This window comes from Eutrema salsugineum, unplaced genomic scaffold (assembly GCF_000478725.1).
Source record: "Eutrema salsugineum unplaced genomic scaffold, Eutsalg1_0 scaffold_10, whole genome shotgun sequence".
Classification (NCBI taxonomy): domain Eukaryota; kingdom Viridiplantae; phylum Streptophyta; class Magnoliopsida; order Brassicales; family Brassicaceae; genus Eutrema; species Eutrema salsugineum.
In genome coordinates this window covers 10,160,015-10,186,581 of record NW_006256908.1, presented here as the reverse complement: position 1 = coordinate 10,186,581, position 26,567 = coordinate 10,160,015, and the positions used below count along the sequence as shown (strand labels likewise).

General features: G+C 37.0%; 5 protein-coding genes across 6 annotated transcripts; 4 read left to right on the top strand and 1 right to left on the bottom strand.

Moving 5' to 3' along the window:
* The first annotated feature begins 198 nt into the window (after positions 1–198).
* LOC18027267 (regulator of nonsense transcripts UPF2) lies at positions 199–8,057 on the top strand. The gene is made up of 17 exons (XM_006411088.2): positions 199–359; positions 498–585; positions 875–1,077; positions 1,554–1,889; positions 2,116–2,220; positions 2,374–2,501; positions 2,661–2,834; positions 3,003–3,084; positions 3,369–3,662; positions 3,753–3,950; positions 4,143–4,244; positions 4,509–4,760; positions 4,868–5,086; positions 5,782–5,952; positions 6,383–6,568; positions 6,707–7,171; positions 7,252–8,057. The coding sequence occupies exons 1-17, from the start codon at positions 312–314 to the stop codon at positions 7,753–7,755; spliced, it is 3,555 nt and encodes a 1,184-aa protein (XP_006411151.1). The 5' UTR covers positions 199–311; the 3' UTR covers positions 7,756–8,057.
* A 120-nt stretch (positions 8,058–8,177) lies between these two features.
* Positions 8,178–10,929, top strand: LOC18027266 (F-box/LRR-repeat protein At2g43260). 2 transcript variants are annotated; one of them, XR_002901553.1, is made up of 5 exons: positions 8,178–9,272; positions 9,355–10,052; positions 10,140–10,212; positions 10,306–10,456; positions 10,546–10,929. XR_002901553.1 is itself a non-coding variant. In XM_006411087.2 (4 exons), exons 1-4 carry the CDS (start codon positions 8,816–8,818, stop codon positions 10,404–10,406), a joined length of 1,329 nt encoding a protein of 442 aa, XP_006411150.2. In that variant the 5' UTR covers positions 8,178–8,815; the 3' UTR covers positions 10,407–10,929. The 2 variants fall into 2 exon arrangements, 1 of the variants encoding a protein (XP_006411150.2); XM_006411087.2 differs by having other exon boundaries at positions 10,306–10,929.
* Positions 10,930–10,984: 55 nt separating this feature from the next.
* LOC18027265 (pentatricopeptide repeat-containing protein At2g39230, mitochondrial) lies at positions 10,985–13,598 on the bottom strand. Its single transcript, XM_006411086.2, has one exon. The coding sequence runs from the start codon at positions 13,550–13,552 to the stop codon at positions 10,985–10,987; it is 2,568 nt and encodes an 855-aa protein (XP_006411149.1). The 5' UTR covers positions 13,553–13,598.
* Positions 13,599–17,203: 3,605 nt separating this feature from the next.
* On the top strand, positions 17,204–19,460 carry LOC18027264 (patatin-like protein 6). The gene is made up of 2 exons (XM_006411085.2): positions 17,204–18,879; positions 18,982–19,460. The coding sequence occupies exons 1-2, from the start codon at positions 17,725–17,727 to the stop codon at positions 19,288–19,290; spliced, it is 1,464 nt and encodes a 487-aa protein (XP_006411148.1). The 5' UTR covers positions 17,204–17,724; the 3' UTR covers positions 19,291–19,460.
* Positions 19,461–22,423: 2,963 nt separating this feature from the next.
* LOC18027263 (putative FBD-associated F-box protein At1g05080) lies at positions 22,424–23,930 on the top strand. Its single transcript, XM_024148397.1, has 3 exons — positions 22,424–23,320; positions 23,430–23,564; positions 23,652–23,930. The coding sequence occupies exons 1-3, from the start codon at positions 22,424–22,426 to the stop codon at positions 23,928–23,930; spliced, it is 1,311 nt and encodes a 436-aa protein (XP_024004165.1).
* Positions 23,931–26,567: the final 2,637 nt, after the last annotated feature.

Sequence of the window (26,567 nt, the reverse complement as noted above, 5' to 3'; positions counted from 1 at the left end):
TTGATGAAGAAAGAAAGAAATGTTGCTTTTTTTTTTCCTTCTTTTTTTGTTGGCTCGTGAGGAACACGTGTCCTGTCTTTATGTCACTGTTACCGTGTTACGGCTTAAATATATATTACCGGATCGACCCGGTGATATTGGGTCTTATCGACCCGTTTGGGATCCAATTCTCAAAGTGTCGTTCGCCAGTTTATTTGCAACAGCTCTGCTCCTCTGCAACACAGACAGTCGATTATAATAAACCTAAGTCCGATCGAAAATAGCGATTCACTTGCCTCTAATTTCCCGCGGATTTATCTACCTGAACCCTAATGGATCATCAAGAAGAGGAAACCCACAGCGAGAAACAAAACGACGAGGTTGGTTTTCGATTTCCGAGATTATTTTGCTCGAGGAAATTGAAATAATGATATCTTCCTTAGAAACTTTTCTCTTTCCCGAAACTTTATCTCATGCTTTAATTCGATAATTGTTTCCTTGTTTTTGGTTAATTACAGGAAACTCTTGCTCGCCTTGAGGAGATTAAGAAGTCAGTTGAAGCTAAAATGGCTCTTCGTCAAACTAACCTCAATCCTGAACGTCCTGGTTTGTTTTTCTTTCTGGAAATTTTATAATTTAAAGAGAAATTTTGTGCTTCCTAATGACATGATTCTCTATGATTAGACGAGCTTACTTAGGTGGAATTGATCATTTAGGGTATTCACTATCTTCTGTCAATGGTTGAGTACTTAAATTTGTAAGCTTGTATGTAGCAGCCGGTGTCCTTGTTACTGATATAGCCCATTCAGGGTTTGGAAGCCCACGACTTTGGATAATTCTGTTTTTAGAATCTGTAGTTCGAGTTGTTACTGAGACCGAGCCCTCCATGTTGCAGATTCAGCATATCTTAGGACTCTGGATTCTAGTATTAAACGCAATACAGCAGTTATCAAGAAGTTAAAGCAGATCAATGAAGAGCAGCGAGAAGGGCTGATGGATGATCTGCGAGGTGTGAACCTTAGTAAATTCGTTAGTGAAGCAGTCACTGCCATTTGTGAGGCCAAGCTCAAAAGCTCAGACATACAAGCAGCTGTTCAGGTTGGCCTTGCTGTCTCCTATCTTGTTCTTTTGTAATCTATAATGTATTAACGTCGACTTTGCTCTTATGACTCTATTCTTCTCTTTAAGTATTCAGGAAAGTTCTCTTTGTATCTTGGTTTCTCTTTATAAGTAAGATATGTGTGTACTGTTAGGATGTTGCGGATTAGAGTAGATCAAAGATCTTTTTTTTCTTATGCTATTCATGCAACTCTTGTGATCGACATGTCTCATTGAGATTTCAATAGTTATTGTCTTTGTTTCAACGGCTTCGTAATTCATTGGACTGCTTGGTATGTCAGATCCCCTTAACCTAGTTTAAGTTTCTGTTGAAATATACCTTGTCCTCAAGGTTTAGATGATAACAGGGTCTCTTCTCAGTTTGTTATTTCTTAGGGGCATAAGAAATAGCATAAAACGATGCTCCTTTTTTTCACAAGCCTTCTAATTTTTCTGATGTCCATGTTTTCTGACAGATATGCTCACTACTTCATCAGAGATATAAAGAATTTTCTCCCAGTCTAACACAAGGGCTCTTGAAAGTCTTCCTTCCTGGAAAACCTGCCGACGAGGATGCAGACAGAAACTCAAAGGCCATGAAAAAGCGCAGTACCCTAAAACTTCTTCTGGAGCTCTACTATGTTGGAGTAATAGAAGATAGTAGCATCTTCATCAATATCATTAAGGACCTTACCAGTGCTGAACATATGAAAGACAGAGATACTACCCAAACAAATTTGACACTTCTTGCCAGTTTTGCTCGGCAAGGAAGAGTTTTTCTTGGGCTTCCTATTTCTGGGCAAGACGAAGATGTAAGTAGGTTCCAAGAATCAGCTGAAGTTTTATTCCCTGTATTTGATGAGTTTAATCTGTGCCATCCCCCAGCTCTATTAACATATATCTTACAAGATATCGTTGGTATTTAAAGTGGTCTGATTTCTTTGAGTGCTACTAATTCCACTCCAGCTGTTCATGAGTATTGTCCATATCTGATATACTTTTTCGTATAAAGCTAAATCTGACTAAGGTTTACTCTAGTTTTTTAAGGGCCTCGACGTCACTGCAGAACAGAAGAAGAATTTTAGGAAAGCTTTCAACACATACTATGATACTCTGGCAGATGTACTTCAGTCTGAGCACAAGGTTAGATCCTTAATTGTTTGCACATGTGCAGAAACATTCTATAGATATCTTTCTTTCTTGATATTGAAATATTATCTCGTTTTCTTTTCTTTTTTCCATTTTGCTAGTTTCCCATTTTCTGTAGTATCTTCGTAATACTTTTTTGTTTGACAGTCACTTCAACAAATGGAGAAAGAAAATGCAAAGCTGGTAAATGCTAAAGGGGAACTTAGTGAAGACAGTGCATCTTCATATGAAAAGCTGAGGAAATCATATGACCATCTCTATCGAAATATCTCATCGTAAGTTGATCATTCGTAAAACTCAACTGGGATTTCCTGTTCTCGTTATACTGGAACATATAATATAATAGTAATCATTTTATCGATGAGTATATTGGGATTTTAGTTTTACTATAATGTTTGAAAAGCTAGTTATGTATTATTAATGTCTTGTTGCAGTTTGGCCGAATCTCTTGATATGCAGCCTCCTGTTATGCCAGAGGATGGTACAACTAGGCTCACAGCAGGGGACGAAGCCTCATCCTCTGGTGCTGTAAAAGATACATCTGTCCCCGAACCAATTTGGGACGACGAAGATACCAAGACATTTTATGAGTGCTTGCCTGATCTAAGGTTAGCTCTTATTTATGTTCCCAAGAAACAAAGATATGGGAAAATAGTTTGCAAGTGGCATTCGTAAAGCATTCAATTTCTTAGAAGTCTGGATTATTTAGTTCAATATAGCGTTTACTCTTCTTTTTTAGTGTTCAATTGCTTATTTCAGATGCATTGTTTCTGTAGGGCATTTGTTCCAGCAGTCTTGTTGGGAGAAGCCGAGCCTAAATCAAATGAGCAATCTGCAAAGGCAAAAGATAAATCATCAGTGAGTGGATGGCATACTACATTATATTCTGTCACTCTTTCTCTCTTAGAATAGAAGAAGAAATATACTGTTGCTGCTATTTGAGAACGTGGATGGTGTTCCTTTTTGATAGACTGTGAATTGAAGGGCACTTGATTGATAATGTATGGCTAAATTGTCTACCTCAGAATGACATGCTTTGCTTGTTGAAAGATTTGTGCTGCATATTTAGCCATTGTAAAAAAACAAACTTGCGTTGTTTTATATAAATCCTGCAATACTGATTCCATGCCTATTGATCGAAGGAGTCTAGCTCTGAAGTTGTCGAAAGTCAACAAACAACCGAAGATACAACGGATGTTCCTGCTGATTCTGGTAATATGGCTGATGGATCAAATATTGAGCAGCCGCAAGAGAAGGAAGAAGTAGATAAGGAAAAGGCTAAGGATGCTAAGAAGGAAAAAGGGAAAGAAAAGGATAGTGACAAGAAATTGGAACATGAGAAGGAGAAAGGTAAGAGCCTTGACGTGGCAAACTTCGAAAGATTGTTACAGCGGCTTCCTGGCTGCGTAAGCCGTGATCTTATTGACCAGCTAACGGTAAGAGTCCTTGAAATGGTTTTCAATTCAACATTGTTCGGCTGAACGTCATTTCTGCTCCATTGTTTACTCATATTGTTATATTTCCAGGTCGAATACTGTTATTTGAATTCCAAGACAAACAGAAAAAAACTTGTCAAGGCGTTATTTAATGTCCCTAGGACATCTCTAGAGTTGCTAGCATACTATTCGCGTATGGTTGCAACACTAGCAACGTGCATGAAGGACATCCCTTCTACGCTGGTGCAGATGTTGGAGGATGAGTTCAATTCTCTGGTCCATAAAAAGGTAAGTAATTAGTTTTACTTTCAAGAGATTTGATTATTACTGCACTTTAATCCTTTGAGCAGGAGTGAAATCAATTCACTCTGTTGATGTGAATGCCTCTGTTCTCAACGTGGCTCCCAACATTCCATTATGAACGGTGTTCAAATTTGATAACATTCTGTCTGATGGAGTTGCAAATTTAATTTTGTGCAGGACCAAATGAATATCGAAACAAAAATCCGGAACATCAGATTTATAGGAGAACTCTGCAAGTTTAAAATTGTACCTTCTGGTCTTGTATTCAGTTGTTTGAAGGTATAACTGCTCAAACCATCAACACATGCATTCTATAGAGATGTTTATTTTCTTGAATTCTCTGAAATATGTTAGGTACTTTTTAATTATATATTAGGTACATTTCAGTTATATATATATATATATTAGGTAAGTTTCACTTGAACCCACTTACTGGAGATCAAAAGTAACTGTATGGGGATAAGGATGCTATCTGCTATCATTTCTGCCGAAACTCTAGCCATCCAACTCGAAAAAAATTTCACTTCCCAATTATGTTTGCAGGCCTGCTTAGATGAATTTACTCATCATAACATTGATGTTGCTTGCAATCTTCTGGAGACATGTGGCCGTTTCCTTTATCGGTCTCCCGAAACCGCACTTAGGATGACTAATATGCTGGACATATTGATGCGCCTGAAAAATGTCAAGAACCTAGATCCTCGTCAAAGCACTCTCGTGGAAAATGCCTACTACCTTTGTAAACCACCTGAAAGATCGGCACGAATATCTAAAGTTCGCCCACCATTGCATCAGGTGCTTACTAATCTCCAAGTACTATGTCCTTTATGTTTTAAATATCCCATCGCTCAATTGTATTGGCGCCTTTGGTGTTTCTTATACTTTTATTCAAATTTCTGCAGTATATTCGGAAATTGCTATTTTCAGATCTTGATAAAGATTCCATTACGAATGTACTGAAGCAACTGCGGAAGCTGCCATGGAGTGAATGTGAGCAATACATCTTAAAGTGCTTTATGAAAGTTCACAAGGGAAAATATGGTCAGATTCACTTAATTGCTTCACTGACTTCTGGTTTGAGCCGCCATCATGATGAGTTTGCCGTTGCTGTTGTTGATGAGGTATGTTCTTTCCACTGTATCTAATAGACTAATACAGATGGATTTTCATATTTGTGTTGTCCGGATCTTTAAATCCTCTAAGTTCTTAAATTGGTTCCCACGTGTCAGAGAACTATGACTTTAGATGGTGTTGCATAAATGGTTTCTTCCTGTCTCTTGAGAAAACTATTCTAATATTCCCACTCTAACTTGGAGAAGTGAATTATGTGTAAAAGTTCTGGTTGATTTTACAAAATATGTAGCTTGTTCTCTTCCTGTGTAGTTATAACTGGAAAAGTATTGCTATATTAATAGCCATTTGGTTGTATGTGCAGCAGTGAAAAGGTCTAAGCTGCCAAAGTCCCTTTTTTAGTCAGAACTCGGTAGAAATGAAAGTTGCTGCCAAGTTGAAATAATATTGTTTCTTATGTGAACTTTAAGGTGTCAATAAAGCCTGAAATAGGCTTTCTGTTGCAAAATGGTTCGAAGGAGCATGCCTATAGGTTTAGATTCCATGTTTTATCATATCAGAACTGTGTATGGAGATGCTCTCGCACCATAAAATTTAATGCTTGGTTATGTCGTCTCATGAGTGAGTCTTACATGCTTGGGTTCTTCATTTCACATTTTCTTTTAAGGTATTGCATGTTTGTTGTCCGCGGCTTAGTATCACATCTGTTTTTTGATGTAACATGATACATTGTTTTCTCTTGCAGGTACTGGAGGAGATAAGGGTTGGGCTTGAGTTGAATGAATACGGGGCACAACAGAAGCGACTCGCCCATTTGAGATTCTTAGGGGAGCTGTACAACTACGAGCACGTAGATTCATCTGTGATATTCGAGACACTTTATTTAACTCTTTTATATGGTCATGATACTTCAGAGGTATGTTAGCCTCAGGCTCTTTCCGAGTTCATCCCTTTCTTAAATTCTAAATGATGCTCTTGCGTGTGGTTTTGCTTTTAAAAAATATGATAATCATAAGCGTCTCTATTCGGTGTCTATTCGTGCTTACTTTCTTTTTATGCATTCCTCATGTTATTTTGTATGCAGGCGTATCATGTTTTATATCGTTGTGGTATCTAGGCATATGTCATTTTGTACATATATGGTATCCTATGTTGTAAAACTGATTATATCTAATAAACTGATTGAAGCCAGAAGTCATATTTTTCATATGGAGAGACAAATGCTGTTTTTATCTTATTGAAATGCCACGTGTGGCTCGACTCTGCAGGATCGTTGCCTGACGTTTAATTTTCAGTCGTCCTTCTCTTTCACTGATTGACTGTTGTATATACATTTTTGATGTTAGCAAGAGGTGCTGGATCCACCAGAAGAATTTTTCCGCGTCAGAATGGTTATCATTCTTCTAGAAACCTGTGGGCACTACTTTGATCGAGGTTCTTCAAAGAAAAGGCTTGATCAGTTTTTGATAAATTTCCAGAGATACGTACTGAGCAAGGGTCCTCTTCCACTGGATATTGAATTTGACTTGCAGGTTTGTTTTTATAATTTTTGTATATTTTCACAAGGGACATGAGATAAGATATTTTCTAGAAGTGGATCCAATTTTCACTTTTAAGTTTTCAGGGTGTCTGTAACAAATGAATGTTTCTTAACTTCTGTCTCAACGCAGGATTTATTTGCCAATTTGAGACCCAATATGACCCGTTACGCGACTATTGATGAAGTAAATGCAGCTATACTCCAGCTGGAAGAGCGTGAACATGCTTCTTCAGCAGACAAAGTCAGTGTAGAAAGACATTCAAATACAAAGCCTCCAAGCAGGTCATCTTCCAATGTTAGCCTTTCTAACGGTAAAAGTACTGCAAAAGATATTGGAGAGAATGGTGAAGCTCACAAAGAAGAAAGCGACAGTGATTCTGGTAGTGGCTCTGTGGTCCGAGATGGACAGAACGAAGAGTTGGATGATGGAAATCATGACCGGGGATCTGAGAGTGACGATGGGGATGACTATGATGATGGCGTTGGAGGACCTGGATCCGATGATGATAATGAATTTCGCGTAAGGCAGAAGGTGGTAACCGTAGATCCTGAGGAGCAAGCGGACTTTGATCAAGAACTGAAGGCTTTACTTCAGGCAAGTCCAGATGTGGCCTTTTTTCTTTATGTAGATTGATGCATCTAATATATAAGTAATGAAATGTTTTGTGGATGCAGGAGAGCATAGAGCAAAGGAAGCTAGAATTACGTGGCAGACCGGCATTGAACATGACAATACCGATGAGTGTTTTTGAAGGATCTGGAAAAGATCACCATCACTTTGGGCGGGTTATAGGTGATAACGGGGAGGAAGTGTTGGATGAAGAGAATGGGGAGCGAAGAGAAGTTCAAGTGAAGGTCCTAGTGAAAAGAGGAAACAAACAACAAACAAAACAAATGCTAATCCCGAGTGATTGTTCGCTAGTGCAGAGCACAAAACAGAAAGAAGCTGCGGATTTGGAAGAGAAACAAGATATAAAGAGGTTAGTACTTGAGTACAATGAGAGAGACGAAGAGGAAGCTCATGGGTTAGGGACACAGATATTGAACTGGACACCTGGAGGAAGCAGAGGAACCACTCGTAGTTACACAGGTGAAGCAAGTGGGAAGGGTGGTGGATCCCGTCACCGGTTTGTTTATCATCAAGGAGGTGGTGGTTCTTATCATACTCGGAGAAAGTAAGATTTTTTCATTGTTGGTGGAACAAATGAGAGAATCTTGCCTCCTGTGTCAAAAGCGGTAATATATAGATGGCCTTTTCTATTGCCCAAAAGAACAGTCACAAGAAGCTTATAAATTTCTGTGATTTGCCACAAGGGGTTTGCGACGGAGTAATGTTTAAAACTCTAACTTGCAAATGAAGTAATGTTTCGGATACTTAATTTTTGAATCAAAATCTTTTAGCTTCGTTTTATGTTGGGTTGAAAAACGAACTGGGACAAGATTTTTATTTGTTTGTATAATAATTTATAACGTAACCAACTTATAAACTGCTGATAACGGGTGGATGGACCTATGTTTAACTGAAGTGGTTCAGAATATCAACGTTTTGATAGATACACAACAGAGAAAAACAAAAACAATAAAAAAAAACAGGAGATACCGATAACCAATCTACAGAATAGTCCGTTAACCGATTTCGGTTATAAGCATTCAACAAGTAATTGAAAGCTCGCGAATCGAGTCCAAAACCAAACCTTTGAGCCGAATCGACCAATTGGTTAACCACTACGCTTGGAATTAGCTGCGGATTGCACGAAACGAAGAGTACGAGCAAATTGCAGGCGCGATCGTAAGTCTGAGGAGAGCTAACCAGAATATGAATGAGTACCCAGAAGACATCTCTGCCTTGGCAGATTCGAGTAAATGACCTGACCCAATTGCAGTACTGAAGAGCCGAGACTGGGTCGTTCTTACGACCTAGAAGCACTTCGATTGCACGAGCGTCGTCCACATCATCGCACTGCAGATTCTGAAGCTCGAAGGTCGAAAACAAAGGTAAACGATCCGGTCAAGGGGTCAGATTGGGAAATTTCAGCTCTTGGATGATTTCACTTGGTATCTAGACTCCAATTATCGGGTGGATTGGGAAATCGAGACTGCGAAGAAAAGGGAAGAGGGTTTATCTAATTTGGAGAAAAAAAAAGGAAAACCTGAAAAATAGATAAAGTAGTATCTAGTTAAGGGAAGAACTATATAAAAATCTAAAGACACGAAAGAGCAGTAAAGCAAAGCACCAATTATGGGGAAAGAAGAAGCAAACCCGATTTCGATCTATATTGCTCCCGATCTACTGGAAGAGATATTTTTGAGACTTCCCCTTAAATCTCTGTTCAAATTCAAAACTGTTTCAAAAGAATGGAGATCGATACTGGAATCAAATATGTTCGTGGAGATGCATCTGAGTTTTCAAAAATCTGGTAAGAGCCGCCGGAAAATCCTAGCCGCTAACCACTGCGACTGTGGCGCCCCGCCAAGTCTCCTCCCCGGGGTGCGATTCGAAGGAGACGAAGAGGTTGTCTATTTGCGCTGCGAGTCGACACGACCGTCGATGAGTTGCGACGGTTTGCTCTGCATTCCCGAACCAGGTTGGGTCAACGTTTTGAATCCCTCGACCAGAGAAAGCCGCCGTTTTCCTTCCGGCCCAGATCCCGTTCCAGCCCCCTTGAACCGCCGCCGAAACTGCTTTTTTACGAACGGTAACCTATAATGAATATATGCTCGAAATTTTGCATTGATGATATTAAAAATCAAAACTTTGAAAAGTTTCAAATTTTTCAGGAGGATGGACGGCGTTTTTCCCGGGATATTGGTCGATGGGGTTTGGCAGAGACAAAGTTACGGGGAGTTATAAAGTAGTGAGGATGTTCTTTGATCATAACCATTGCGACGTCCTTGATGTCAACACTGGTGGATGGCGGAAAGTGAGTCAACCTCCATACGAGGTTGAAGCGGGACGAATATCGGCTTGTGCGAATGGCTCCATCTATTGGTTTGACATCTGGCGTGGTTGTAGGTTACTGGCCTTTGATCTTCACACTGAAGAGTTCTATGATGTCCCCCTTCGAGAGGGTATGAGATTCAAGATGGAAACTCAGATAGTTAACCTTGAGGACAATCTAGCTTTATCCACAGCCGTATTGAATAGTGATCATGAATGGGAACTAGAGATATGGACCATGGATGCAGAAGAAAGATGGAGCAAGACTTACTCCATCAGTTTAGCTTGTCTAGGTATTAAGCTATTTGAGCCTAGGTGGTTCAGGCCAGTGATAGTTTCTAAGCAGGATGATGTTGTGATCTATGATGATAAGAAACGTTTGTTCAGATATTATCAATGTACAAATACCATCCGTCAGATCTTTTCATATACTTGCGTCATATCTCGTTATCTCGAAAATATGGTCCGTCTTCAGAACGAACAAGTCGAACCAACGACTGAAATTGCATGCATCCGTGGAATAACACGCATCGGTCAGGTAAATATGTTTACAGTTAAGCTAGTGTTATTCTTGGTTGAAATGTGTTTATCTTATTGTTAACTGTTATATGATTCTTATTTGTAGGATGGAATTGCTTTTGCTCATCTTGTATCATCTTTTCCATCAAGAATTGATACGTTTCTTTGTAAGGGAAAATGTAAGAATCTTCTAACTGTTAAGTTTTTGATACCCTGAAGATTTACAACATTTATGATTGATGCAATCTTGTTGTTTGTAATTGACCTTGCAGGCTTAAGCGTTTTGGTCGTCCTTGCAACATTTATTTTTCTGTCCATTTGCTGTGTTACCGGTTTTGTGCTGGGGATACTTTATCTAGTGTGGCTAATTTAATATTTCTTTACTGGTTAGTTTGTTTTGGTGTTCGGGGCAACATCATCAAGGTAATTTATCTTCTATAGTTTAAACTGTGTTTGATGGTCTTTTTATGATTGCTTGGAAACATTTCGCTCCGCCTGTTTTTTCTTTACAGGCGGAGCGAAATAGAGGATGTGGATATGTCTTAAGTGGTTATGGAAATGTGCAAACGTGGACATCAATATTAACAAACACAGCTACCCCTCAGGTACATTTGTATGCATTAAACATGTGGTTTTTTAGGTGAGTATGGGAACGATGTGGGTAGGAAAATGTGGATATGCAGATATGGCCTTTAAAAAGTATACCTGAGAGAGGTAAAAATGTGGGTATGTAATATACATTACACTCACATTATCTGAAGTAAGGTTAAATTGTGTGGATAAAGACACGTGGAAGTGGAAGAGAAGAAAAAGTGCTATAAAATTAAATATTTTTGGAGCTATTTCCCCTTTGATAAGGGTTGATCTTTGTAATGTGCTGAATCTTTGATCCAATATATAACATCAGATGAAAAAAAAAAAAAAAAAAAGAAAGATACAAATACTACATCTTCAAGATACCCTGTCTATTTCAACTTTTCCACTCACGAGTATATCAAATATAGTATCATCCTGTACAAGACCTTTCTCAAGCATCTCAGCATGAAGTCTAAAAGCCTCATCAAGATTTCCTTCTCTATAATGTCCTGCGATAACAGCACTGTAAATAAGCACACTCGGAGTCGCATCTTTCTTCTTCATCTCCTCTAGCATCTTGCTTGCTCTCACAAACTGTCCCTTCTTACTAAGCCCGTTGACCAGTACCACGTACAAGATTTCATCAGGGACAATACCCAAAGCAAGAACTTCCGAGTACAAATCAGAAGCAAAGATCAAATTTCCGTCTTTTAACAACCCATCGATCAGCGTTGTATATGTCAACAGATCACAACTTATACCATCATTCACCATTTTCTTGTACAGGTCAATCGCTGCCTCCATGTTTCCTAGATTACGGAATCCTGAAATCAAACTATTGTAGACAGACACGTTCGGAACCAATCCTAGTTCCTGGAGCTCGGAGAACAGAGAAACTGCGGTTTGCATTTCATGCTTTTTACAGAATCCATCTATTAGAGCACAGTAAGCTGGAATATCAAGTTTCAGATCCTTGTTTTTCATTTCTCGTCTCATTTCAAGAGCTAGATCCATTTTGTCACTTTTGCAGAATCCGTTGATCAAGATGGTGAAGGTTACAACATCCGGGGAGATACCGTTTTCACTCATCTCTCTGTAAGTTAAGACAGCAGAATCGGTTTTACCTTCTCTGAAAAATCCATCTATGATGCTATTGTAACTCGTGCAACTCATGGAACAGCCCTTCTCCTCGATCAAATTTTGCAATATCTCTCGTGCTTTAGATGTCTGACCAGCTTTGCACAATCCATTGATGATTGTGTTATATACAACTTCACTAGCTTCAAACTTGGAAGAGATCATTTGATTGATGACATCCCAAGCATTCTTCTCATCCTGATTCTTGAAAAATCCATCAATTAAGATGGAATAAGTGAAGTTATTCGGCTCTAGAACCCTTTCAAGCATAACCGAATAAATCGAACGAGCCAAGTCCATGTTTTTCATTCTGCAATGAGCAAGCATCATGTTATTGTAAGAAACTACGTTAAGCTCAATCCCTTTATTTTCCATCATCCTCATTAAGCTCGTCGCTGCATCAACCTTTCCTTGCTTGCATAACAACTGCAAAATCTTGTTACACAGGAAACCGTGTGCAAGCCCTGTTTCATAACAGTCACTAAAAATCTCAAGTGCAGCTTCCGGCGACTCAACTTTCAAACACCCTTTGATCATCGTGTGGACAAGAACAGATGAAGGAGTGATCCCTACAGCTCTCATCCGTTTGTAAATCTCAACAGCTTTCTCCATCTTCTCGTTCTGACAAAACCATTCTATCATAACCGAAAACATAACTTTGTCCGGAACCAGCCCTTCCTGCTCCATTTTATCAAACAAATCCAAAGCCTTACCCAGCTCATTTCCCTTGCAATATCCTGTAATCAAACTCGTCGCGGCAATAACACTCATCTGTATCCCAAAACCAACCATCTCATCCTTAACCCTCACAGCCTCCTCCATGTTACCTTCCTTCACTAAAGCCACAATCACGCTAGTATATGTTTCCTGCGAGGGAGGAACACCTAACTTCTCTCTCATTTCTCTCAACAAATCCAAAGCCATAGCCAAATCCGGTACCTTACAAGCAGCTTGAACAGCAAGACTATACATTAAACTATCTGGTTCTGCTCCTCTACTCATCACTCTCCTAAAAATATTCACAGCCTCCTCGGGCTTTCGTTCTCTCAAGCTAGCTCGCATCAACAACTGCGTCGTAACGTTATCACCAGCAACACCAATCCCAACCATCTTATTATAAATCTCCTTAGCTTCATTTATCGAATTACTTCGAACTAAAGAGCTTAAAATGTTGTTCACATATGGCACAAAAGGAATCACATTTCGGTCCATCAATAGATTAAAACACTCTACAGAATAGTCCGTTCGCCGATTTCGGTTATAAGCATTCAACAAGTAATTGAAAGCTCTCGAATCGAGTCCAAAACCAAACCTTTGAGCTGAATCAAGCAATTGGTTAACCACTACGCTTGGATTTAGCAGCGGATTGCTCGAAACGAAGAGCACGAGCAAATTGCAGGCGCGATCGTAAGTCTGAGGAGAGCTAACAAGAATATGAATAAGTACCCAGAAGACATCTCTGCCTTGGCAGATTCGAGTCAAAGGCCTGACCCAATTGCAGTACTGAAGAGCCGAGACTGGGTCGTTCTTACGACCTAGAAGCACTTCGATTACACGAGCGTCGTCCACATCATCGCACTGATTCTGAAGCTCGAAGGTTGAAACCAAAGGTAAGCGATCCGGTCCAGGGGTTAGATTGGGAAATTTCAGTTCTGAGATGGTTTCACTAGTGGAATCGGCGGTGTCTAGACTCCAATTATCCGGTGGATTGGGAAATTGAGGCTGTGAAGAAAAGGGTTTGGAGTTTATCAAACGATAAAGAAGAAGAGGTGGACGGAATCGTTTGGAAGCTAAGAAAGTAGTCATTTTGGCTATAGCTTCAGCAGAGAAGAGGATCGGAGAAGAAGATTCAAGTCTCTAAACCCCAGCAAGGCTTAAACCGCTCCGCTTAAACCCTATAGTAAGAACGAAGCCTCGTCGCTAAACGGTGCCGTTTTACTTTAAAAGTGTATTTTGGGAAACTTTTTTTTTGGGTCATATAGATGTTGGGCAACTAATTCTAAAATCTTGAATCTCACACTGTGTTTTCTTTCATACTGTTTCGCGTGTACTTCATGTTCATGTAGTTTGATAGCATCGCTTTATTAACATAAAGAAATGTGTCCTCACAATACTTTGATAAAGTGTATAACAGTGTATAATAGCCTAATAGGAAGATGACTAATAAGTAATACCTAACGTAAATAGACTCATGTATGAACAGTGTAAATCCTAAAAGTGAATAATGTTTTTGTTGTATGCTAAATAGTTCTATTAGGTAGAAGTCATCTCATTTTCATCGTGTATGTTTTTCCGAAAATAAGAAATTTCGGTTTTTATACACGTAAAGATAACATATTAGAAGGAAACATATTTAGAGGGTCCTCTCCGAATGCAAGTAAAAAAGGGCTTTTGTTTTGAATGCATTCATTGAGTTTTATTTAGACTTATGATTGTTATTGTTTTATGAAATACATGTGCATAATATGAAGAATTAATTTTTGGAGGAGGCGACGTAAACAAACAAAAAAAATATTGATAATAAATCAATGACCGAATCATGGTTTGGAAAAACCAAAACAAAAAACAAAAACAAAAATACGAAAGCCAAAAAAGCATGAAAAGGTCTATTACTATTATGGTTAAAAAAAGGTTTGGTAGTATTTCTTTGGAGCTTTTATGTTCATCAGTTTTTTCCTATCTCCACTATGGTACTTGTTCGTCTTTTTGGTTTCAGAGCTGTCGATTCTGGTCGGGATCATAATACCCAACTTGACTCTTAGGTCTTGTTGAATCAACTTGCAGAATTACCGAATCCAACGAAAACAGTGAGCTAGATTATATTTACTGATATTGAAGGATTTTGGCAAACTCGCAATTTTGGATGTAGACTAGGTGGAGATAGAAATAGAAGAATTAAGGACAATAGATGGCATATATCTTTGGTATTTGTCATGTATTTGGCTATTAGCTACTGGCTACGTATCCGTTGATGAAAAGTAATAAAATATCACAAATTAGAGACTCGTAAATACGGGTCAAGCTAAGTAAGTTAAGTAACAATTATTAAATACAAATGTAATTAACATTCGTAAATAACAAAACTCTAAATAACCCCAAAAATCATCGAGGAAAGTAACATGCAAGTAGACAATTTTTTAGCTTAAAATTTCACATAGTTCATAAGTAGGGTAGGGATTACAAAATATTCACATGCATAAAAACGGATCAAGTAACAAATGTATCCAAAATCACGGGCTGGCTAAACATATCCTTAAATCATGGTTAAAAAAAAAATGAGAGAAGAAAATTTATTGCAGCAAATCAAAAGTGTATTCACGCGCAGCGACAAATGCGGAACAAAAGAACAAAAAAAATCAAAAGATTCAAATAGCTTTACATTCTTCTTTTATAACATCAACTGTTCGGATTTGTGTAAGACAAAAAAAGGAGCGAAGATTACGGGGACCAACAGTGACGTGGACCTCTTCCCGTCGGTGCCCAACCCACCAACTTACTCCACTGCTCACTTGTTCGAAATTTGTTCCTATTTTTTTCTTTAATTTGGTTTATAGGAGAATGTCGCATGCAACTACCATTTAATTATTGAGATGCACTAGGTTTTTTATTTCTTAATATCATCCACTTGATTCACATTAATAATAATTTAGTTCACCAACGTAAGATTACATTAGTAGAGAACTGACAATGAAATCTACAATAACACTAATTAACTGAATTAGTGTGAGAGAAACAAAGAACGTATGTAGTGTTTAGAAGTATTAACAAATCATTGTACATAAAATGTTTTGTTGCGTTAATGTGAATTGAACAGTAATCAGTTCTCTTCTTTTTGACGTCAATAATCAGTTCATTCAGGTATATCAATTCGTTATTAATTGATTGCTGTTGAGACAAGATTCCATTACACCAGTAAACATATTTTTAATCATTGTACTTCAGTTTTGATTTCCCCGTGATGGAAGCAAATTGTGTTTTTATAGGTGAATATGGAAAGCAATATTTGGAGATTAATTAAGTTTATTTATCGTTATAACTTTATAAGTAGCTAAGTTGCTAGCGATCATAAAGAGCAGAGAGAGCATCATTTTATTTCTCCTATAGCTTTCATAAATGATAGATTAAATAATTAGGACAATAGACGCTGGCAAGGACTTTGTTGATATCTTGAGACTTGAAGGAAGTTCATATTCTTCGAAGTCAAAAAACAAGTTGATCCCGTAAAAGTTTTAATACTATGACTATGATTATATCAATAATTTGGAGATGAGGGGAGTGAGAATAGTTTGGAAAAGAAGAAGGGTTATAGGAAGCTTATCAAATCTACATCCTTATATAACCGAGATGTATACTTGTTAATATCCCCTTAGCCTAATGTTTTGAATGGCAGAAAGTAACATACACATGCATTGTCATAGCTACTTACAATTTATCTTTCGCGGAAAACAGCTTCGTATAATCTGACATTCATATTGCAAACCTCTATACACTGAAAAATAATAAGAACACTCAGACAAATGGTTAGGCTCATGAAAACGGATATTATGTTGAGTTGTTTAAGCTAAATTTTGAAATTGGTTGAATATACTTCATACTTTGTCTGGTACAGCCTATAAGACAGTTACTCGCCGGTTCTTATCAGCTCGAGCTGGTCAAATATTAAATTTTTAAGATTCAAAGAATCGCTGAACATAGTTGCATGGGTTTTTTTTGTTTTGTTTTTTGCATTTATATTTGTTGTTGTCCGTAGCTTTGGGATATTTTGTTGTTGTCTGTAGCCTTGGGATATACCCTACTGCACATTTAATGAATAGGTTACGCATCTGTGAGGTAAAATCCATCCATACTTTTTTTTTTTAGACTTTTTCATAGTCACATTAGTTGTCTTAATTTAGGCTCCTCCTTCGTCCATTCGAATTGCTACACCTTCGGCCTGTGACCACATGTGGAGCCTTTTGACTTCCTTGACTTTGGTCAACAGAGCAATCATCTTACTCTTATGCACATAATATTTTCTCTTAATTACGAGTATCGATTTGAAAAAAAAAAACTAACTTGTGTGTATGAGTTTAGTCAAAATTCGGAAGTTTCAATAAAATTATTCTTCAAAACTCTTATAGGGTGAATTTGGTCGTTCGTCCATGCACATTATTGGACTCTATTAATTTGTTTTCTAATCAATTAAATTCTTCTAATTAATCATATGGTTATACATGTACAAAGAAAGATCTGCTGTATCATTGGTGTTTGTATTCATATGACACAAGTCACACAACCACCTTATTATCCCACCATTCATAAATTCATAATACATGATTATAAAATGACTTCTCAGCAAAACACACCTCAAATTCGCAATTCTTAGAATGATTGGTCGTTGTATAATACATCTAATTATTGTCCGGAATCTTAAAGAGATCGATGTACGTTACGTATCGTATGTAACTGAAGGCCTACTCGTATTATTCATGGCTCAATTCTCTGTTTTCTAAGTAACAAAAGTCACGCGTGAGATATTAAAGTCACTATAAAAGGAGATCCTTTGCATCTTCTGTGTTCTTGCTTGCTTTACTTCTTTCATCTCTTGCTTTTCCCTCCGTGATTTCTTGATTCTGTCCGGATCAAAGAAGACTCTTTTTGTCTTCTCAAGGCGGATTTATATAGAAATCACTTGCCTTTCTCTTGAAATTGTTTAGATGATTTAAGGAGGGAAAATAAGGAGAGAGAGAGAGAGAGAGAGAGAGAGAGAGAAGAAGACGAAGAAGAAAAGCATCGTTTTTTCTTTAACTTTGGCATTTCTCAAATGTTGCGAAGGAGACTGCTCATACTCTCTTTTTCTCGTGTTCGTAAGACAGATTAGAATTTTTGGTTTGTAGGGTTTTGTCTTATCTGGGCGATAATGCCTAGAGAGTGATTTATAAGATTATTAAATACTCTTTTTTTTATTTCTGGGTTGTTGGGTTTATCGCTTAATTACGATGCAAAGAGTACACAATAAACCAATTGATTCCATCGGAAAAACTCCGTCTGCCACCGTTAAACATCACTTGATCAAACAGAGCAACGGCGGAGTAACGGCGGCGGATATGCAGGAACCGAGCATCGAGACGGATAAGCTCAGCTACGAGATTTTCTCGATTCTCGAAAGCAAGTTCCTTTTCGGGTACGACGAACCCAAGCTCATGGAATCACGGAGCAGCTCCGATCAGGAAACGTCACCGGCGATTGCGGGAGCCATAAACGGCGTCGTTCCGGGATCGATTAAGAACCAGAGAGGGAAAGTCTGTGTTTTGAGCATCGACGGCGGAGGAATGAGAGGGATTATACCCGGAAAGGCTTTGGCTTATCTGGAACACGCGTTGAAATCGAAATCGGGTGACCCGAATGCCCGAATCGCCGATTACTTCGACGTCGCTTCCGGTTCCGGTATCGGTGGGATTTTCACGGCGATGCTTTTCGCTTCAAGCGACGGTGACCGTCCGATCTTCAAAGCGGATGACACGTGGCGGTTCCTAGCGAAGAACGGCAAAAGCTTCTACAAGTCACAACCGGGAAGGATACTAAACCGGGTCATGAAAACCGGGTCGAGTTCGAAGCTTGAGAAATCGATGAAGGACTCATTCGCTGAGCTTACGCTTAAAGACACGCTTAAACCGGTGCTGATTCCTTGCTACGACCTCACTAGCTCCGCACCGTTCCTCTTCTCACGTGCCGACGCGTTAGAAACGGACGGCTACGATTTCAAGCTGTGGGAGGTTTGTAAAGCCACGTGGGCCGAACCGGGAGTGTTCGAGCCGGTTGAGATGAGATCAGTGGACGGTAAAACGCGGTGCGTTGCGGTTGATGGTGGTTTAGCTATGAGTAATCCAACGGCTGCAGCGATCACTCACGTGCTGCATAACAAGCAAGAGTTTCCGTTTGTTAGAGGCGTTGAGGATTTGCTTGTGCTGTCTCTTGGTACAGGACAGTTGGTTGATGTGAAGTATGAATGTGATAAGGTCATGAAGTGGAAGGCTAAGCATTGGTCTCGACCTGCGGTTCGGATTTCTGCTGATGGAGCTGCTGATACTGTGGACCAGGCCGTTTCCATGGCGTTTGGTCATTGCCGGAGGAGTAACTACGTCCGTATTCAGGTATTATTAAGGCTTTTACTTGAGTTTGCTAATCTTGAAGCCATGTTTTAAGTTGATCAAGATTATGAATGTTGAATCTTTGTTATTTGTGTGGTTTAATAGGCGAATGGGTCAAGCTTTGGTCCGTGTAGACCAAACATAGACACGGACGCTAGTCCAAGCAATGTGAATATGCTGTTGGGAGTAGCAGAGGAGATGCTGAAGCAGAAGAATGTGGAATCGGTTCTGTTTGGTGGTAAGAAAATCAATGAAGAGAGTAATTTTGAGAAGCTGGATTGGTTAGCCGGTGAACTTGTGCTTGAACACCAGAGGAGGAGTTGCAGAATCGCTCCCACTGTAGCGTTTAAGCAATCCGGCGAGAGAAGAGCCGATCAGAAGACGGTGTTCAAGGATATTGATTGTATGTTTTGAAGAGATTCATCTTCTAATTTAAGGGTTTTAATTTGTATAGATTAATATCTTGAGTTCCGAGAAGAAAGCCAACATCATTTTCGAAGTAGGCCACTTTCTCGTATATTATAAGTCCTAAAGGATGTGTTATTTTTGCTTTGTTAAAATGTAATTTCTATTGACTCAGAAAGAGCTGCGTACGTTTATACTTAGATGAGTACCCCTGCGTGTGCGTGCGTTTTCTTTTTAATATTTTTATAATGTTTAAAACTGACGTTTAGTTTTATTCTTAAATTTCAGTTTACAATTCTTTCACTATATCACATATTTCACGTGTGAAGAATTCGAAGGCAAACATTCTAGCAAGAAGCTCTTGTGTCCACTTACAAATTATTATTTACATAAACTCGATATCTTCGGTTTGGGTAACCAAACCGTTCTAGGTATCTAAACTGTCGATCAAAAACAAAAAAAAACTGAAATTTAATTTAGATTTTTGTGATGTTAAAAAAAAATTTAGATTTTTGATTTTTTTAGACTGACCATATATATGTTTAGAGAGATTAGTTGTTAACTTTTTTTGTTAAAGTGATTTTGTTTTAATTAGTTTTTTTCTCGACTTTTTCTTTGGTTTTATGAAATCTTATCAGAAAATTTCTCTATTAAGAAACGTTGTCTTCAATTAAACGTGAAAAATTATCTTGAATATCATAAACAAAGATATGAGAATCCAGCAAATACTAAATATTATGATTATGAACCTAAGAGGTATATTCTCAAAATAAATGGATAACTTTATTCCATAAAGTTTTCATATTCTCATTGGCAAAACCGTCACAAACTCCACTAAAATTAGAAAAGTTAGAAAATAAATATAGCATGAAAATCTGTGATATTTCATATTATATATTATCTTTTGCATCACAGGTAGAGTTTGGAACTTTAGATAAGCATGACCAGCTATCGTAAAAGCTTACCAAATACGTCTTTCTCCATTTTCACCATCGGATTACTTTTTCCGCTCCAGTGGCTTTTTATTGCAGTACTTGGGTGAACCAATACTCCAACTCCAAGATCTGATATAAATTATATTTATCTTTTCTCCACAAAGATTTCTTTAATTATAACTCATTGAGACGAGATTTTTATCATTTCTTGTAAAAACATAGATATTAAAAAATTTACTAATGGATGTAATAAGTCTTTCAGAGTATTATTTTTCTCCCTTAAAATTTTCTATAAAACAAAAATAAATAGAATAGATAACTTACACCAACTTAACTTAAAACAAAGTTTTTAGAAATTATTATTATAGCTTCGTCGCCGAATTATTATTATTTTAGAAATTATTATTATAGTTTTGTCTTGCTATTTACTCTTCACAGAATTCTCGAAACCATCATACAAAATCTTTTTTTTAAAAGCAAAATTCTTCTTTTCCTTTAAATGAACACAAACGATGGTATTAAATGTAAATGTCTCTGCCCATGACCAAAAAATAAATCTTAGACCGTGGATTTGTGAATAACATTCATTTTAGTAAGCTTTTATATAGAAATTTGCATAAGTTACAACATGGAAGCTGTAGATTAGAGATTTATTAGAAAATCTTAGGTAATATTTACTTCTTTCCATGTCTTCTTCTCTATATTTGCTGATTATTTTTTATGCGTTGAAACATGAGTGACCAATATTTAAGACAACGTTTGAAGCATCATTAAGAATAGGAATCATCAAAAATGGGAGTCAAAAAGCCATGAGGCCTATGATGGTAAATAAATCAGTGCACAGAAAAATGAACATAAAAGTAATTAGCTTAAATTAATTAGCTTAAATTAATTAGAGTTTCACTAAAGTTTTTAAATAACAAATAAATGAGTTGTTGTGTCATGCTGATGTGTCAAGTTTGTGAGACTCAACTGAGTCTTTATATAATAGATATATATAAAAAAAACTTATATATATATATATAAAGTAGATAATCAGCACTAAGGCTAAGATTAGAGATTGAACAAATCAAATTTAGCCTTATAATCTTTGTTTCTATGTTAGTTACAGAGTCGTTGATTTTGCGAGACATGATGATTCCTTTCAATTTTGTCTTTCCTCTTATATTTCAATTTCTTGATACCAATATCCAAAAAGTCGAAAAACATAGTCTTAACTCGAAATTTTCTGAAAAGGAAAAGATGCATAATGAGACCAAATCTCTTTGGAGATTCATTTTGATTGGAGACCAGACCTGTTTCTGTAATGATTTGATGTAACGTAAGTTCAAAGATGTGAAATTGGGAGAGCGTGGTGAATAGAACGTATCAAGAAGCTGTTATGAAATCATATTCATTGGGGGCTCCAAAAAAGGTCACTTTCTTGATTTTATTCATAATAATTATTTTATGGTAACAAATTGGAAAAGCTCGAAGGGCAAAAAGAAAACAAGTGTTGTCGATCTTGTGCGTGTATGGAGTGAACACACGGTGTGGGGGATGTCGTATATGTCTAGTGCTTCACGTCTTCAGTGTCGCTTAGGTCTCGACTCTCGCGTGATCGACAGCATTATACTAAATGATTTCACAAAATTCACAACTAAAGCTAGAGTAGCCATATAATATAGATTGTAGATTTTTTTTTTTTTTGTTGGTTGGAAATTTTCAAAGTTATGTAATCGTTTGTTCTGGTCTTCAGTGTTAGTTTTAGATTGTCATCTTTGTTATGAGATTTGTATGTTGTAAAAAAGGTTATGCTTTCTTAAGTGAAAAATGTTTTAATTTGATTAAATATTTTTTTATGTTGAGAAATTTTTTTTTTTTTGTAAAATGATTTGTTTTGATTATATAAATAGAAAAAAGACTAAAGATAATTTAAATTTTTATTTCCAAGAAAAAAAAACATCAGACAACACGCTAAAAACCACCATAAATACTCAATGTCAAAACTATGTAAGAGGCTAAAGAGCTATAGAGAGAGGTTCACCAAAAAATTACAATTTAATAATAATGGGCTTTATTTCGAGCCTAAGAGTGTACACAAAGGCCCAGAACACCCACAATAATATTAAAGTGATATATATATTTGATTAGGACCTTAATCAATAGCAGATTTCTTTTGCACGGCATCGAATCAATCAGTTCTCTTAGGGTTTAATCTCGTGAAGATGGCAGAAACTTATGAAAATTGTGGTGGTAGAATTGAAGAGATTGTTTGTGAAGACAGGATAAGTGCCTTACCCGAAGATTTACTTTTGACGATACTGTCGTCTATTCCGACAAAAGATGCAGTGTCCACCATGATTTTGTCTAAGCGATGGCGTTTTATCTGGACGATGCTCCCCGTACTTGCATACAGAGATAATAACCATAAAAGAAGCGTGTGGCAGTTTCTTAACAATTCAATGGAATTACACAAAGCACCTGTCCTACAACTATTGTCTATCAAACTCGGTGGACAATGTCCTACTGATGCTGATGTCGAGAAGTGGGTTGAAAACGCTGTTAATCGCGGCTTGACCGTGCTATATTTCAGTCTTCTATGGCCCGCAGATCCAACCAGATTGCCTAAGAGCCTTTACACATGCAAAACTCTTCAGCATCTGAAACTCTCCCACGAGATTCTCGTGGATTTTCCTTCTTGTTGCCTCCCATCCCTCGAAACACTCCGACTTTACCATGTAGTGTATAGAGACGAGGCTTCTATCGTTACGTTATTATCGAGCTGTCCCGTTCTTAAGTTATTGTTTGTGAAACGGGAAGAGGATGATAATGTTGCCAACTTTAGTGTGAAAGTGCCTTCTTTAGTGGGCTTCTTGTATGTAAATTATACGTCATTGCCAGATGACAATGATGAAGTAGATACCGGCAGGTCTTTGGTTATGGATACTCCGGCATTAACAAACTTTTACATTACTGATTATTCAGGAGACTCTTACTCGATCAAGAATATGCCTTGTCTCAAGGATGCTTCTATTATTGGCCAGAGTTTCCATGATATTGACAAGTTGTTAAGATCTCTTTCCGGTGTCTCGTCTCTTGATTTGGATTTGACAGATGAAATGGTAACTATCTCTGATCTCTCTCTCTCTCTCTCTCTCTCTCTCTCTCTCTCTCTCTCTCTCATCCCATTGTTGCATCTACGTACTTATGTCGTTTTGTTCATCATTGTAGGCAGTGTATTGTAGCACCATCAAATTCTCTCAGCTGATTAAGTGTAAGATAATACCATGTGACTCAGACTGGATGGATTCACTCGTTCTTTTTCTTTACAATACTCCTAAACTAAAATCTCTTACTGTTGACTATGTACGTATCCTCCTTACCTCCTCACTAAAAAGCTAACCCAAGTCAAAATGTGATTTTAATGTATTAATAGCAATTGTTGCTTCTCAGAGATTTACCCATGAACCTCCTGCCGCCTCTGCTTCTTGGATGGAACGGAGCCATTATCCCGAATGCTTGTTATCAAGTCTGGAGAAGTTTGAGCTGATAGACTATGGAGGAAGAGAAGAAGAGACTGAATTGGTGGAATACATCCTACAGACCTCTAAGTGTTTAAAGACTGCCAGAATCTCTTTGAGATCCAAACTTGAAGACAAAGAGACAATAATGGAGACGTTGAAAGCTATATTCCTTGGGTTCGATAGCATCTCACTTTTTGTTCAAACCTAAACATAACTATGTAAAACAAATTTATGGGGGAAAGGTTAGAAAGATACAATATGATTAAGAGAGCTGACTTAACAGCTCTCGCAAGTTTGACTAATTCGCACTTGTACCCGTGGATTTTGCTCAATACCTATTAAAAACATTCATATGTTAATCAGCCATCTTCACCATATATAAAAACAAAAAACAAAAAAACTGTGCTATAGTGACTATATATCTAAATTTCAAACACAAAACTTAAAAAAAAATAATAATAATAATGCACGGCCTATTAGGAAAATTATACATGCAAAAACCAAAGAGGCAAACCTAGCAGTGATAGCCTAGTGGCTAGTGGTAATTGGCCGAGTGTAAGTCGTCAACTCGATTTCTCCTCAATCAGTTCTCTTGTTAGGAACAAAGTCATTGTTGTTGGGCTGGATTTTTGGCCAGGATGTTTAACATGGTGTGTGTTTGTGTCCAACAAGTTTACATACTTGTTGTGTAATGATGATTGATACAAAATATGAGTAATATGTGCATACCATCAAAGAAACATAGAAAAAAATTAAACTAAAGATAGAAATACACAACGACAACCAAAGATGCAAATGAAATGATGATTGATACAAAAATATGAGTAATATGTGCATAACATCAAAGAAACATAGAAAAAAACAAACTAAAGATAATCTAATGTTTTTATAGAAAAATAACGTAGGAATATGAGTTTATCGATTCTAAGGACGATAGGCTTCTGTGGGTAAAGGATCCATGGAAATGGGTTAAAGTATAATGCAAAAATATCACTATTCCAAACAAAGTCAATACATTAGGGTTAAAACAAAAAAAAAGTAAATATGTCCATGTTGTGGGTGATGTTGTCTTGTGCTTGTATACGACTATGTAAAGCTACATGGCTGGGTGGGTCTAATTATTGCATACGCCATTCTGTAATATAGTGGTTGTGGTCCATACCCCAAAGAGTTCAGACCAATTTGATCCACTTCGTAACAATAGGCACAGATCTTGTAGCATGTGTGGCACACACGCCATATAGCTCATAATTATATGGGTAGTGGCTCACATATAGTCATATCCTTCTACATTTTACAACCAAGTTTCATTCCAAATCATTCTACCATCAAAACAGACACAAAAACCATCAATAAAAGGAAAAAAAATTACTCTTTTTCAATAAATTGGATTGCCTTCAAGAAACACATGTACATGATTTGGACATCCATGATGAAGATTCTTCTGTCATGCGTCATAAGGTTGAAAATAATAATCCAAAACGGTATATCGGGTCTATGATGACACAACAAAACCACTTCTAGTTCAATACAAGCAAGCCCATGTTGAATTTGGACAACAGATTTTCAGAATTCCAAAAAAAAACAAAAGTCTGAAACTTCTAAAGGTTATAAAAAACCACGAAACCAAAAAAAAAAACAAAAAATTAACGCATTCGTGCTTAAAAGTAACATGTTCCATGTGTTGCAAGGGAGTCCTCAGGTGTACGTCATATATTAATTGTTTTTAGAGCTACTATTTTGCACGTCTTCAGTTTTTATATGTAGTTACGAAACAGAAGGACACATAATGATTCGATAGAAAAAAATAAGGTAGATCAAATACTCTACATTGACCGACTATTCAATGAAAACAATTTAAATTATTAAACTCAAATCGTCATCAAGGATTGAGAATCTGACATCAGGCAAACCAATTAGTATAATTCATACTTAGGACATGAGATGGATCACAAGCTGCAGTTTTACTGACTGATTATGTATTATTTAAGGATTATATGTCTTAGTTTTTCTAATCGTGACCGTATAAAATTATTAATATAAACGAGTTTCGTGTCAGAAAAAAATATAAGTAAAATCGTTAATCACATCCCAAAAACAAATCAAAATAATTTGACTAAAATATTTTTACTTTTGAAAGTCGCATCAGAATACAAATCGAACTGATGAATAAGTCTTTCTTAACAAAAAAGAGAGATAAGTATACGAGCAGTTGCCATTCAGCACTACTTATTAAGAATTTTCTTTGCCGACCTACTTGTTAAGATGACTATACCAAAACATAATTGATGGGGAGAAAAATCCCAGATAATGTAGGATAGAAAGAAAATAGCCTTGCGTTATCGAAACTTCTTAATAGTCAACTTAAGATGTTGAAAAAAGAGCGTCAAACATAGAGAAAAAGAAGAATATTGGAAAATCTTTTTGATGATTCATTTCCCACGTTGATCAAGTTGAACAGAACTAACGCCGATATGGCGATATCAATTGTCAGACCAATTACCGTACTATTTTAAGTTTTGGCCTTTAACAGTGTTATTGTCATGGAGATTCACTTGATCATATGAAAAAGAATACTGTAATTTTTCTGCCAAAACTAAATATATATATTTGAATTATACCTTGAAAAAATACTATCACTCATTAAGCCTGAAAATATGTGAACTTATAGAAAATTGTTTTTATATTTCAGTCAAGCATCATTCGGAAATCATAAATTATAAACGGAAACTAAATAAAATATGGATATTATTATATTTTTCTTCATTTATAACTTCAAAAATCTAGTATATGATTAACCAAAACAAAATATTAGGCTTTCCTATATTTATAGTATTTACATTTA

What these genes read in the sequence shown, in the direction of transcription:
- LOC18027267 (XM_006411088.2), top strand. Translation starts at nt 312, where the DNA reads ATGGATCATCAAGAAGAGGAAACCCACAGCGAGAAACAAAACGACGAG. An exon ending in ATATTGAATTTGACTTGCAG is followed by an intron (nt 6,569 to 6,706) that starts GTTTGTTTTTAT and finishes GTCTCAACGCAG; the next exon opens with GATTTATTTGCCAATTTGAG. An exon ending in AACTGAAGGCTTTACTTCAG is followed by an intron (nt 7,172 to 7,251) that starts GCAAGTCCAGAT and finishes TTGTGGATGCAG; the next exon opens with GAGAGCATAGAGCAAAGGAA.
- LOC18027266 (XM_006411087.2), top strand. Translation starts at nt 8,816, where the DNA reads ATGGGGAAAGAAGAAGCAAACCCGATTTCGATCTATATTGCTCCCGAT. An exon ending in AAACTGCTTTTTTACGAACG is followed by an intron (nt 9,273 to 9,354) that starts GTAACCTATAAT and finishes CAAATTTTTCAG; the next exon opens with GAGGATGGACGGCGTTTTTC. An exon ending in GTTTCTTTGTAAGGGAAAAT is followed by an intron (nt 10,213 to 10,305) that starts GTAAGAATCTTC and finishes TTGACCTTGCAG; the next exon opens with GCTTAAGCGTTTTGGTCGTC.
- LOC18027265 (XM_006411086.2), bottom strand. Translation starts at nt 13,552, where the DNA reads ATGACTACTTTCTTAGCTTCCAAACGATTCCGTCCACCTCTTCTTCTT.
- LOC18027264 (XM_006411085.2), top strand. Translation starts at nt 17,725, where the DNA reads ATGCAAAGAGTACACAATAAACCAATTGATTCCATCGGAAAAACTCCG. An exon ending in GTAACTACGTCCGTATTCAG is followed by an intron (nt 18,880 to 18,981) that starts GTATTATTAAGG and finishes GTGGTTTAATAG; the next exon opens with GCGAATGGGTCAAGCTTTGG.
- LOC18027263 (XM_024148397.1), top strand. Translation starts at nt 22,424, where the DNA reads ATGGCAGAAACTTATGAAAATTGTGGTGGTAGAATTGAAGAGATTGTT. An exon ending in TGGATTTGACAGATGAAATG is followed by an intron (nt 23,321 to 23,429) that starts GTAACTATCTCT and finishes TCATCATTGTAG; the next exon opens with GCAGTGTATTGTAGCACCAT. An exon ending in AATCTCTTACTGTTGACTAT is followed by an intron (nt 23,565 to 23,651) that starts GTACGTATCCTC and finishes GTTGCTTCTCAG; the next exon opens with AGATTTACCCATGAACCTCC.